We start from the raw sequence: 14,767 nt of genomic DNA, 5'->3' as shown, positions 1-14,767 counted from the left end.
TGTATTATATGTGCAAAGAAGCAATTGTGTGTGCCAAATTCAGTCCTTATCCTATGCAGGCAAAACTCCCACTGACCTCAAAGACCTCAGCACACGTCTGAAAATTGCTTATTTCCACAAGTTTAGATTCATATACTTGAAAAGCTGGCCCCAAGAGTAATATTTTCTAAGTATTCTTCCAAAGTGAGATCACACAATCACCCCCACTTCCAGGCACAAAAGCCTACATTTGCACGTGCAAGATGATACTTCTGAATGTGAACCAGGTATACAGGAGTGTCTGTTCACGTGTTCAGTGTCCCATTTTGCACTCTCAAATGGCTTTTTTTTTTAGAGCAAAGAGCATGCAAAGCCACTTTTGTGTCTGAAATTCAGGAGGCGGTCTTTACAATTCAATTATCAAAGCACAGATTATTGTAGTTAAACTATATTTTATATGTCATATACACCCGTCTTTCAGAACGAAAAACTCTGAAGTGAAATGATAACAGTTCACCTGGTGAAGTCTTTCCTAGGATAACTTAAAAATTCTCTAAAATGCATTTCTTTTCCAGTGAAGTGGAGACAATGACATTTCAAAGAAAAACCAACTAAATGCAAAGATACCAAATAAAACACACAACTAAGTGATCGACCCTGAAGTATTCAAATCAACCTACAGCCCTTGTTAGTCCTCCATATTGTACATCGGAGTTCATGTGCCCAATGGAACAGATATATACTCAGTCTGAAGAATAAAAACAAAGTGATAGAAGTTCCCAAATAATAAAAAATTACACTTACGCTGCTATGGAAATATTAGCTGCGGACATGGGACTGACTTCTGCTACCTCCTTGGCCTTCTGGAGCGCAAGCTTTTGATTGGTAGCCTCTTCCATCTCCTCTTCATCCTGTTTCCGAAATCAAGACAAATCCAGGGTTACATCATTCATCATTCAGTTAAAGACCTAGGATGAAAATCAATTGAACTCATAAATGGCCACAAGTGACACACAACTGCCACAGCCACTTTTAACAAAGTAACAGTTAAACACTCTGAAACACTGCATTCGGTTTTTGTTAAACCTGCATGATTTGTTGCAGCATATTTTCCTGAGTAAGGCCCATGGGCTTTACCTGTCTATTGCCATATTAGCAAGTTATGAGGAGTCTGAAGGCTCCAACTACTCTGCATAAAATGGAACTGATGGCAGCTGCCCTCATCTTCAATATAGTGGCAAAGTCTGTCAAGACTAGAAATCCTACAATGCAAGTTTCTGTGTGGTTCCTTCTGCTTAGGTTCCTTCTACTCAGCCAAGAGGGAGCACTGCATGCTAGCTGGAATCTCCAGTCTCTGAGGGCATCTTCTTATACCTCTTCTCATCATAATCAGGCAACACGTGCCACAATGTGGAAAGAGAATATATAAGAGCATGACATTTTGGGGGTAAAATAAGGCCACGTTCCATTGATTAGACTGAAAATATTTTTTCTTAAAACAAATAATGTACCAGAGGACCTGAAACTGAACTTATTCATACCAATTTTACACGGGTGTAACTCCATTGATTTCAACTGAGTTACTTCAGATTTACCCTAGCAGACCTGAAATCGGAAGCCGTATTAAATTATGGTTATGGCCAGAAAGATGCTCATGTAAAGATAGAATCATAGAATATCAGGGTTGGAAGGGACCTCAGGAGCTCATCTAGTCCAACCCCCTGCTCAAAGCAGGACCAATCCCCAATTAAATCATCCCAGCCAGGGCTTTGTCAAGCCTGACCTTAAAAACTTCTAAGGAAGGAGATTCTACCACCTCCCTAGGTAACGCATTCCAGTGTTTCACCACCCTCCTAGTGAAAAAGTTTGTCCTACTATCCAACCTAAACCTCCCCCACTGCAACTTGAGACCATTACTCCTTGTCCTGTCCTCTTCTACCACTGAGAATAGTCTAGAACCATCCTCTCTGGAACCCCCTTTCAGGTAGTTGAAAGCAGCTATCAAATCCCCCCTCATTCTTCTCTTCCGCAGACTAAACAATCCCAGTTCCCTCAGCCTCTCCTCATAAGTCATGTGTTCCAGTCTCCTAATCATTTTTGTTGCCCTTCGCTGGACTCTCTCCAATCTATCCACATCCTTCCTGTAGTGTGGGGCCCAAAACTGGACACAGTACTCCAGATGAGGCCTCACCAATGTTGAATAGAGGGGGACGATCACGTCCCTCGATCTGCTCGCTATGCCCCTACTTATACATCCCAAAATGCCATTGGCCTTCTTGGCAACAAGGGCACACTGCTGACTCATATCCAGCTTCTCGTCCACTGTCACCCCTAGGTCCTTTTCCGCAGAACTGCTGCCTAGCCATTTGGTCCCTAGTCTGTAGCTGTGCATTCGGTTCTTCCATCCTAAGTGCAGGACCCTGCACTTATCCTTATTGAACCTCATCAGATTTCTTTTGGCCCAATCCTCCAATTTGTCTAGGTCCCTCTGTATCCTATCCCTGCCCTCCAGCGTATCTACCACTCCTCCCAGTTTAGTATCATCCGCAAATTTACTGAGAGTGCAATCCACACCATCCTCCAGATCATTTATGAAGATAAAGAAGATAGTTCCTTCTTACTCAGCAGAAGATTGCAACCTGACCTGAACTCGACGGGCCCCAAATACCAGGCTTGGGTTAAATGACCCGATCTGTTCGGGCTTGGGTCAAGTAGTCTCCGATCACCTCCTCCTGCTCGGGGGTTTCTGAAGGGGCAGCTGCATGCCCTACTCTTGCCAGCCACCACCACCTTGCTGCGCTTTGTGTGCTGCGGAGTCTGAGGTACTGTGAGGTTCTCCCAGTCACTGTGCCAAGCCCATGGACAGGAGGCAGAGGGAATGCAGTCATGGGGCGTCAGGAGTGGGACACCCCCACCAGGTCAAGCCCCAAGGATAAGTCGGCGGCAGTGCTGACAGGTTCAGGGGAAAGTGTTGGGTTTGGGTCAGGTCTGAAAACAACTTGACGCACTCAGGCTCTGGTTGGGTCAGGTCAGGCTTTAAAACTAGGCTCAAGCAGACCTCTACAGCAGGTCTGCTCCATGTGTGTCTTGAGAAACGTATCAGTTGACTCTTCCAAAAAACCCCGTAACTGTTTTCTATGTTTGCTACTCTTGTTAGCATTGCAGGACCCCTACAGGTGCAGAAGCGTGAGCTACTGTGTTCAACTAGTGCATCATCAACACCGTCGTTTCGTTCTGACTGCTGAATCTTTATGTCTGATGTTGAGCCAAGGAACTTGGCTGGGCTCAGATCCCAGGGCCAGCCCTTCTAACTTTCAAACTAGTCAAATTTGTCAGGGAAATTATGGGAAGATAAACATGGAACCCTATAATGCCACTTTTAACATCACTACTCTGAGTATAATCACTCTTCAAAGATGAAGGCAGTTATAGACCACACGATAGCACTCTGTAGGATGCTATTTGATCACTTCCTGCTGTTGAAGATTAGCTTTGTGAGATATTAACTAGTGCATAGCCTACACATGGATTTCTCCACCCTGGAATAGGCAAGAAAAAGTAACTGGTCTGAATTTAATAGTATTTGATCAGATGTAACTCACTTTGAAATTGGTTTCCTTTTCTTTCCTCTTTTCAAGAGACAAAAATGACAGTGAATTATAGACGTGGAAAAAACCCTCTGCCATTAAGCTTTCAAGCTTGCTTTTTTCTCTCCAGATATTAGTACATCTATAATGAGCAAATCCTCATTGCAGTTAAAGAAGGAATCCAAGCCAGACCAAGATGAAACTGCTCCATTAAACAACTATACAAAGTCAATGTTTCTCAGCTGCCAACTTCCAGTACATTTATCAATGACTTGAGACTCTTACTGTAAGTCAAATGTATATTTTTTTATTATTTTTTTATTCTGTAGAATATGAACGCTTTGGGGTATAAAATCTGAAAGTGCTGTAATTTGACAAAGGCTTGATTGTTTTGCTTTTATGGGCTGGGGTTCTTCGATTGTCTCTTCTCCCAAGTTCTAGCCAGCTTTAATATGATCACAAAGGTTTAAATATTGTCATTGGCTTTTTTTTAATAACCCATTCACTGAACATAAAACTCAGAAAGCAGAAAATTACATTTCCTGCTTCTAAGCCACTCTCAACTGCAGCACTACATTTCGATAGACTCTGTAGCTCAAGAAAACTCCTATTGTATTTACAAATTTAGCAATACGTAACTTAGAACAACTAGTGTTTAGCCGACAAGTGTTTCATACTAAAATAAAGACAATAATAGTTCTGTAGCACCCTCTATCCAGGGTTCTCAAAGCACTATACACATATTAATTAAACTTCTGTCTTACACTTAAATTGTAAGCTCTCTTTGAGGCAGAGACAGTGTTTTTACAGTGCGTCTCATAGTAGGTCCTCGTGCATGACTGGGGCTCATAGTTGCTATCCCAATACAAATCCAATGTTACTACAACTAACAGCAGCAGCAGCTGCCAGCCTGGGTCATACCTCTCTGTCAGTATCCTCATTTTACAGAAAGGAAAGCAGATAGGAAGGTTATAAGTGATTTGCTTGGGGACACCTAGGGGGTCTGAACAGAACCCAGCATTCCTGTCTCCCAGTCCTGTGCTCTAACCACTTGATCATCATTCCTTCCCTGAAGCTGAGATCTAGTCCATGATCCCTACACTGGAACATGCATCTGATCAATGGATGAAAATTTTGATATGAATGCTCAGGATTATCATCATTAAGGCTAAGATTATGTCACGAAGGTCATAAGAACATAAGAACGTCCATACTGGGTCAGATCAAAAGTCCATCTGCCAGTATCTTGTCTTCTGACAGTGGTCAATGCCAGATGTTTCAGAGGGAATGAACAGAACAGGTAATCCTCAAGTGATCCATCCTCCGTCACCCATTCCCAGCTTTCAGAATCTGAGAGCACCAGAACCCTCAGTCAGTGACATTTTCCACATCAGCTCTGGGGCAAGAAGGGCTGAAGCTGTCAGCCAGCAGGGGCCCCAGAGTTCTCAGCAGTTGCAGGTAGCGGGGCCCATCACAGCTCCCAGCCACCAGCCCCCATAGCTCTAAGCCGCCAAGAGGGACCCGGTAGTGGAGGGACCCTAGATCTCTGAGTTGCTGTGGATCCCTGGCAGACCCCAGAGCCACAGCAGCAGTAGGGGCTGGACCGTCTCCCTCCTTGTCCTGTCACAGTTATTTTTAGTAAAAATCAGGGACAGGTCATGGGGCTTCCATGAATTTTTGTTTATTGTGCAGGACCGGTCAGTGACTTTTACTAAAAATAACTGCCCAAGGTGGAGGCGAAGGCAGCCCCTTGCCCGTGTCCCAGGCCCCGCGTCCAGGGTAGGTGGAGGGACCCAGGCTCCCCACAGCTGCCCATGCAGCTCTCCCCGACCCGGCTCTGGCCAGGAGAAGCGGGGGGGCTCGGAGCTGCAGCCCAGCCATGATAAGAGCCGGGCTGGCAGCTGTGGGGAGCCATGGCCGATCCTCTACCTGAGCACAGTGTGGGGTGCCCAAGCAGCCCCTAGCTTGCGTCCCTGCCCACCTGGGGCAAGTAGAGGGTCCGTGATGCTGTGGCTCCTCACAGTTGCCCGCACCACTCTTGCCATAGCCAGGCTGTGGCTCAAAGGCCCCCCTTCCAGCTGGAGCTGGGTCAGGGAGAGCCACGCGGGCAGCTGTGGGGAGCCAGCATAGGGTCGCAGACCCTCCTCCTGCCCTGGGCAGCTGGGGAGCCTGGGGGGCTGGGACACAGGCCGGAGGCTGCTCCCCACAGCTGCCCAGGCTCCCTGGCAGGGCTCCACGCTGGCCTGGCCAGGGGGTGGGATGGTGGGGCTCAGGTGGAAGAGGAGGGGAAGGGGGAAATGGGAGGGCTATGGTCCACTCCCTCCCCACCCCCATGGTTCTGGCGCCACTGGCCCAGGACTTGGCCACATGGGAAAGAAGAGCTGTGGGCCCATGGCTGGAAGCAGGAGGGGGCCTGGAGGGAGTGTGGGCGCCACAGAGGCAGTTTGGGTAGGCTGAGCCTTTCTCTGCCTTTGATACCTGCCGCCCATGGGCAGCGCACACTCCTATTCAAAGCAGAAGGGGGAATACTTGAGGAGTTTGCATTTTTAGGGAGTTGCTTTATAATACCGGTCAGTTTTCTAATCAGGTTTCCGCTTACTAAACTGCATTGAAATGCAGCAACCATGACTCTGCGGGCTTCCACTATCAGTGACAATCCACTGGTTAATGCTACAGAAGAAGTGCAAGTCATGTGATAAACCATGTCCTATTTCATATCTAATACAGGGAGTGCTGGCTGAACAGATGCAGACCTGAACGGAAGTGGGGAGGTGTTTTTTGTCATTTTCAGGTTACTTACAGTATTTGGACATTGTATGCACAACTGATCTTGATGTGTTTTAAAATGTAATTGTCAAAGGAAGTCTCTGGGGGTCAACTGACTCCTGAGTAATTTAATTATATCTCCAGGCCATTTTGGATTTTGCATGATCATATTTACTTAGCAATAAATCTCTCATTCTCTAGGTAGGCCGAGTAACTGAATTACTTTTATCTTCTTCCTTTTCTTTTGAAAACCCTAGTGATTTTTGGATCCATGAAGTGAAAGAGAGTTTAAAAGACGCTTGGTGATTTGGCAATGCTTGTTGATTCTGTCAATATTTAATTGCACTCTATAAACTCTAACAAAGGCAGTTTTCTAATCATCAGAGTCAGCTTCTGATATATGCAAAACAGGAAAGTTAAAAGGACTAGAAAGGAAGAGATGAACTTCATTAGACAAGGACCCTAAGTACGGGGATCGATTTATCGTGTCTCATCTAGGTGCGATAAATTGATCCCTGAATCGACGCCTGTACTCCACCTCGGCAGGAGGAGTACGCGGAGTCGACGGGGGAGCCACCACGGTCGACTTGCCGCCATGAGGACGGCCAGGTAAGTCGAACTAAGATACTTCAACTTCAGCTACATATCTTAGTTTGAACCCCACCCCTGCACACAGTGTAGCCCAGGCCTTAGGGGCCTAGTCTTTTATCCTTGCATGCAAGTGACTCCCCAAAATCTTCATGGGAGGGATTAAATGCACCTATGGAGAGCATCATAAATCTCTAGTCTAAAAATTTCTGGATTTTATAATGCACAGAAACAGCTGAGTTTCTGTAAGAGAAAATCTTCCCCAGTAAAACTAAGACCCATCCCCAAAACTCAGGATTCAAATGAATCATAACAGAAAAGAGATGCAGAAAACATGATCTCACAGACAAAGGAACATTTTTATACCCCTATTACCCATTATCCCTTTCTTGTGCTATACATCAGACATCCGTTTTCAGGAAACAAAGCTCCACTCAGCAGCAGCTGCTGAGAAGAGAGGGAGGACTAGAAGAAAAGTTCAACCCTAAAACAGCCCTGTACCATGGTACAGTTAACTGCATTTGGATCTGAGTGGCAGGAATTGGGGTGGGATAGGGGACCTTCTTTTAGTCTGGCTTCCCACCGCAAGAACTATTAGGGATGTATGGTATCTCTGAACTACTGGCAACAGTGGCGTGCCGTCGGTGTCTCCAAGGCATGCATTGAATGCTTCAGTCTGGCTGTGCCTGCAGGACAATTCTGTCTGGCCCTGAACTTGTGTGGAGGACGCCATTTTGTAGAACGAAATGGAATCCTCCGCATAGCATGACTGTATGTGCAAGGTCACACCACACAGAGGACACCCTCTCGCGCGCCAATGTACAACTGCATGCCTGACTGAAAATGTCACAGCATGCCACTGACTGGCAAGCACTGTCACAGCTCTACCAAGGAAAGCTCTCTCACCAGCTGGTACAACAAGCACAAGGATTAGTGATCCTTTTTACTACAGAAGGAATAGCCCGTAAAAGTCTGTGAAATATAACTGCCCCAAGGGATATTATTATTTATTCTTGTGTTATCTTAGTGCCTAGGAGCCCCCGTCATGGACCAGGATCCCGTTGCGCTAGGTGCTGGACAAACGCATTTCTCCTTGTTAATTAGCAGGACACACACCATTGTAGCAGTGGGAGCAGCATTACAACAGGCCTTGTGTTAATTTTATTCACCAATGAGAATGAGTTAGAAATGTGTAAACAAAACCAGAGAGATCAAAGAAGGATTCTGCAGTAATGATCCAAAGCAGAACAGTAACACTATGGTCAGCTGTAGCATTTTGGACCTTTCCAGCACAATCCTGGAGTATATATATATTCCCATAAGGGATGTTCCAATGTAAAATGAAGTATTAAAGTAAAGCTAACCTCAGCTTCATTTTAAGCTCTTGCCAGGTCCTGGCATTCTGCCAATGCTCTGGCCTGTGTGTCAAATTTCTCTTGCCTCTGCCAAGGGGCAGGCAGGTTTAAATATCTTGACTAAAACTCTGTAAAGGCCTTTTGCAAATGGCTTTCCACAGACCTGACTGGAGGATTTTAATTCTCTGATTTGCACTGAAATTCGGCAAGGGAAGAAATATTAGCACGGAACACCAAACTAGGCAATAGGACATGAATCACTCTATTTCCTCAGGCGAGAACTTCAAAATATTCTATTGAGTCAGCTAAAAACCTTCAACTGGTTCACCGCTGCCCCTGAAACTAGCTAATACCAGAGGTCCTTCTTCACTTTTGTGTGATAGCAAGGAAAAGTGCTCACTACCCACTCTATAAAATAAAATAATAATAATAATAATAAAAGGGAATCTAAAGACTAAGGAGGGCTCAGAGGTACAAAGATGCACAGGCACAGTCTTCGTTATTAAGCAAAAAGGAATGTATGTTTCAAAATCAACTCCCTAAATAAGGGCTACAGCAATGGAAATGGGCAAATAAAGGTGCCACAGGAGCATGACACTTGCAGAGAAATCTCAAGGCCACCAGAGGTTGGCTGGAGTAGGACAAGTCATTTAGATCCATCACCAGTGGCCTATACAGAATTTTAGGGTCATAAGGGGAGAATGCAATAAGAATTCATTAGTCACATTTGCAGAATGGAGATCACATACCACAGGACCTCCGGAACAAGTACGGGTTGAAGAGCCAGATATTTCATACATACCTTGGTTAACTCTTGTGCATTCGCAAGATTGTCGACAGCAATAGCCAAGAAGACATTCAGGAGTGTGTCTTTTAGGCAGCGGCTAAGGAAAAATCTTCACACAGTGATGAGTTACATAATCTTCCACCTATATTTCCCCACCACCACCACCACCGCCTGCAACAAACAGAGTATTACAGACATGGGAAAAGGAAAAATCTAGTTCCCTTCCTGTCAACACAGGATTGCATCCTACTGAATATTCTCCAGTGCTTTGTCAATCCAGGTATAAATTACCCAACTTCATCACTTGCACGGGGAGACTATTCCACAGCATACGAGATATCACAGTTTCATCCATTCTTCCCCTCCAGCTTCTCCACTCCTCCACGGTGGCCCAAACACACACACCTACTTTTTGGCCTTCTTCGTTCTCTCCTTACTTAAATATCAACCATTAGCTGAAAAGCGGTTTGCTCTGAGATCATTCTTCCATCTGTACTATACAATGGTTGCCATTAAAAAGGAAAATGCCTTCTCAAGTTAAATTTATCTCACTGCAATATTACATACGAGCTAAAAGAAAATACAATTTATCACAATAAAGTCCTTATGGCAATGAGATTATTGCTTCCTTTATCACTGGTACCTACTATATGTCCTCTCTGTTGTTATTCTTTCAATTATTATGAGGAGGAACACTTTCATTTTTGCTTATGATTTCAGCTCCTCCTTGTTCCTTCATATTTTTTTATTGTGACCATTTTTGGTATTGGTTTGCAATACAGCGAAGGATAAATTACAAATAAGATCGTACATACAGAAAAGGCAGGGCATATGCTGCAAACAAACAAAAACAAAACACGTCCTCAAATCCAAAATCACATCTCAGAAAGAATGCCATGCTGTTGTGAACATATCAGATATATAACAACACGGTGTTCAGCTCTAGATGTCCCGTGATGGCTGTCTGAGGTATTGATGGATCTGCTGAATGGGATCCTAACATGATAATGAAGATGATCTTGCACGTGCATAGTCTTCTTCCTCTAAAGAATCCCAAAGTAATTTACTACTGTACATGCCTGTGTGTGTGTGTGTGTGTGTAGGGGTTGCTTCATCCACTAGAGCAAAACACTGTAGTTGTTTGACACAGTAGTTGTTGCACAAGAGTTTAGGACAGGAATTGAAAATATACCAGAAACAACTGAAATGCCTGAAGGAATTTTAGGCAGACAGAACGTAATTAACAACTAGGCTGTGTCTGCTGGCATGGTCTGTGAGCTGGGAAAGATGCACAAGGCACTGCTGTAGGGAACAAATAATTTACAGGAGAAAGCAATGAGATAGAAAAGAGTGAAGGAGATAAAGGGGAGTATGGCAAGGAGGAAGGGAGTGTAGTATAGTTAGCAGACCCTTCCATGGCAGCTAAATCTAAGACAGGATTTAGGGAAACGTTGGGTTAAGAACCCATTTAACTATGTGGGTGCTTTGCACTTCTCAGGCAGTTGTCCTAGTAGGGCAACTGCGACTCCCCAGTGTCCAGGGGATCTGTGGTGGCATAAAGCTGGTGTAGTTGGCTCTACACCACCCAGGCCCAGACCCCTCAGCTTCGGGGCACATGAGGGATGTGCTCCGAGCGCCCTGAGCTCCAGCAATGCTCAGCTAGCTGAGTGGTACCTTGGGGACCATTCCCAACAGTCTAGCTCAGAGCAGGCTGCTTGGTCATTTCTAAGTTATGCTGAGGGACACTGTGATGAAGCAGAGAAACTGCCCATCAGTACAGCAGAGATGAAGAGAGCCTTTGGGCCCACCTAGCCCTGCCCCATTATACCTGCAGTCAATGCCAGGCCTGGAGTGGGGAGGAAAGGAGAGAGCCTGGCTCAGTTTAGGACTGACTGGCAAAGAGGCAAGAGCTACCTGCCTCCCTACCTGAGAGGAAGGGTCACTAGCCTACCAGCTGAGGCAGCCATCAGGGGGTAAGTACTGTCTCCCTGGCCAAGGGAGACTAGGAGCCTCCAGCACCTGAGGTAACTGGGTGACTGAAGCACAGACACATTGTAGGGTTTGGCCTCAACAATCTTACGACTGCCCCGCCCAAAGGAGTCTGAGTCCATGGCAGGGCACTACCCAAGATCCACATAGGGGCACTGGGAGACAAGCCACCCCAATGAAGGCACAGTGGTAGGAAGTGGGGGAAGGATAGCTCAGTGGTTTGAGCACTGGCCCGCTAAACCCAGAGTTGTGAGTTCAATCCTTGAGGGGACCATTTAGGGATCTGGGGCAAAAAAAATTGGGGATTGGTCCTGCTTTGAGCAGGGGTTGGACTAAATGACCTCCTGAGGTCCCTTCCAACCCTGATATTCTATAATTCTCTCAGCTGCTCCCAATGCTTTCAAAACACCTCCGAGCAACCCAGTCAGAAAGCCAATGGGGTTAAACAGCAATCACGAAGCTGGCTTCCTACACCTATCCCCTACATACACATAGGCAGAAAAAGCCTCACATAATGTTGTTAACCCCCACCAATATATCTTTTAAAGGGTTGCACAGTTTTGATCCAACTTCAAACTAATGCAGTCTGGTAAAATGGGAGCTTTGGGACCATGCGAGTCACATTAAGACCTTGGCAGGAGCCCTGGTTGTATCAAGCATTGCACACAACTTCAGCATTCAGCTCAGATTGTATCTTCCTGGACAATTTAACGCAATCCGCTGGTTAGCTGAATTCAGCAGCCTTCATTCAGCATTGTCCTCACTCCATAAGTATAAAGAGAGGGCCATCACAGGCTGCTTTTGAGGGATAGATTTGGCCTTGAAGTTTCATTTAGGACACTCCCTCTAGGTCTCGATTGTATTCAAAGTTGCACTTCTGTACAGAGCAAGACTGAATATAGACAAGGCCTTACCTTATATCAGGCCAGATTCTTTTCTCCATCCCAATAGTACCACTCCCATTAAACGTACTGAGACAGAACCAGCCCCAGGATTTTGTGGAACTAGACATATAGAAACAAGGATCTCAGGGTTTGGGGGTCATTTTGGTTTTGGTTTTGAAGCCAGTTTCTAGCCCTTTTCCTTGCAAAGATCCTTGAAAACATAAACTGATACAAACACCGGGGCTGCACTATTGAAGCAGGAGGCCAAGGATACACCCACTCAGCACACTTTCATGTAAAATGGAACAGTTAAGTCTCCTGGAGAATCACCTCACTGACTCCCCCCCGCAAATTCTTAGGCCAGCTCTGTGCAGAGTGATGGGATCACGGACCACGGTGGGCAGGGATGTATGTATGAAGCAGGCGGGGAACCTCCTTCTCCTAAGCAGTAATTCATCAAATGCTGGTGCTGAGAACCTGAAAATAAAGCCACTCCTTACAGAGGGACTGCAATGTCTTCTGTTGCTTTGCTCCTGCACAGCCTCCCAGATGGAGCACACATTCCCGGAGCTGATCTGACATCAGGGAAGCAAGTAAGGAAAATGAGAAGAGCCCTGTACATTTCAACTCCTGCAAAAATGCCCATGGGAAAGGGTGGCGGTACCTTAGGGTTTGCCTCCTGGAAAATCCAGGTTGGGAAAGACGTGTTCTTTTCAAGCTTCTAAGAGGGTATTGCAAATGACAGAAGTGGGAACGAAATAGTAAAATTATTGTTTAAAAAGTAATTAAGAGTGTCCCCTTAACTGATGGATTAAAAATAGAAGAGACATTATCTGTCATATCTAATCCACTATCTGACTGTTGCAGGATTGTTCCCTAAAGGATAATAGATATATTGTTTCTGACCATCATTTTCCTTTTCTTAATGCCAGTCTATTACTTCACGTTATACCTACTTGCACCGCCAAATGGTTAACATCTAGAAAAAATATTAGGGAGGGTGGGTTGGTTGGGTTTTGGCAGACTACATTGATATTTCATTTTCAGACATTTCTGCTTATGTTGTACTTGACACAACATAAGCCATTTGAAAGTTATGGTTCACTTTTCCCTGATATATGAAAAGAATGCCCCCTGCATGCCACAAGCATTAAAAATGTATTTCAATGAAAGACAGAGGTGGCAGTGACCCCATTGAAATCCTTTTTGAAATATCAGCAGGAGTACCAGGGGCTTACCGCTCCTATTCCCCGAGTGATCAAGGGGAAAAGAGACACTTTAAAACCAGAACAAAAAAACATTTCCCACATCTGTTCTTCCCAATCTGTGCAGATTCTCATGAATGTTAATTGGAGATAAAGTCACATGGTTAGGGAGCAGAGTAATCCCAAATTTACTCTATCAAATTATACTGGTCTGAAACACTTAGGAAGAGATATTTCTACAGAGACAAAATAAGCCATACTCTGATGTCACTTACACTGGTGTAAATCTGGAGTACCTCCACTGAAGTCTTCTTCCAGATTTGCAACAGTGCACAGTATCTCACATCCGAACCTGGTCCAGGAACTTCACTGGGATGAATTAGCCCTGTTATAGGGATTTCCTTAATGTCAAATACTTTTCAGTTGGCTTTCTTCTCCACCTGTGTACTTCATTTATGCAAAAACTCCATGGCGGTGAACTCATTTTCACCTGAAGGATGCACAGGGAATTAAAGAATCACTCTCGACATATCTTCTTTTATGTATGTATATAGTGCCCTGAAGATTCCGCTGTCTGCACATAGTTCAGATTGCAGGCAACAGACATGAGAAGCAAAGTTTTAGTGGCTCTCTCCTGGATGAGCTGAGTGAGAATCCTGGAGGCACGTTACTGAGCACCGAAATGGGCAATAATGAAAATGAACGAATAATGAAAGTGACCTGAAGAAAAGCTCCGAGTAGCTCAAAAGCTTTGTCTCTTTCATCAACAGAAGCTGGTTCAATAAAAGATACTACCTCACCCATCTTGTGTCTCTAAAACAATGAAAGACTCAGGCTATTAAAATGTCTTTAAAAATGTTCTCCCCAAGTGTAATCTTCAGCTGGAACTGTCTGCCAGTTAAAACGGAACTTTAAAGTGGTTAGTTCCACAGCATGAGGTCCCTTTTATGTGCAAAATTCTCCTGGTTAGGGATGCTCAGCCCATAAAGCTAGTTGAGCTGCTAATCATGTTCCAGAGTTGGAGATAATGACTATTATTTTAATCTAACCCTTTACCTGTTCTTGGATTCAATGAAATCAACAAAGAAGTGACAGTGCAAGAGATTTCAAAGCGTCCCTTTATGGCATCTGTTCTTCGCAGAGTACAGCAGGTAGGTGTGAGGATTTGCCAAAGTTTCAGACACACATCAAGAGGAGTATGGGTGGAAACATACAGGGAAGAGGCCCTCCTTGCATCCCTAACAAAGAAGACAGTTGGATGGCTGGAGCGTACAAAGAACATGATGTTGGCCCTGTAAGGCATGTAACATGGAAATGAAAATAAAACCAGTATAGGAAACAGTGTATCAACCAATGGGAAACCCTTTCCTCTTCTCCCTTGCCATATGTCCCTCACAGCATTTCATAAAGGACAGGGCTCTTCCTAAGCAGGTTGGGACAACAGCTTTGGGACAGTTTGGAGAAAGTCTCTCTGGCTTTTGTGCCTCCCTAATTCTGGACTGCTCCAGGTACTGGAGTGGCTCCAGATGCACGTCTCACACAGCTCCTGTGCAGGGGGAGTTCCTCCCGCCTTTCACTGACAGATTAGCCCAAAAGGGGCTGGTGCAGAGAAGAGAATCTGTCCCTT

General features: G+C 45.0%; 1 protein-coding gene across 2 annotated transcripts in view; it reads right to left on the bottom strand.

Annotated features, from left to right (window-relative positions):
* The window catches only part of CACNA1B (calcium voltage-gated channel subunit alpha1 B), a 471,028-nt gene that overhangs the window by 131,644 nt on the left and 324,617 nt on the right, over positions 1-14,767 (bottom strand). For both annotated transcript variants that reach the window (XM_084649844.1, XM_084649843.1), the window contains 2 exons: positions 9,078-9,145; positions 784-890 (listed from right to left, as the gene is read on the bottom strand). In XM_084649844.1, coding sequence (XP_084505970.1) covers positions 784-890; positions 9,078-9,145 — 175 coding nt within the window. The remainder of the gene's footprint in view (positions 1-783; positions 891-9,077; positions 9,146-14,767) is intronic.

This window comes from Lepidochelys olivacea (assembly GCF_965140295.1).
Source record: "Lepidochelys olivacea isolate rLepOli2 genome assembly, chromosome: 16".
Lineage (NCBI taxonomy): Eukaryota > Metazoa > Chordata > Testudines > Cheloniidae > Lepidochelys > Lepidochelys olivacea.
The sequence above is the reverse complement of the archived record's forward strand: the minus strand, read 5'-3'. Positions and strand labels throughout refer to the sequence as shown.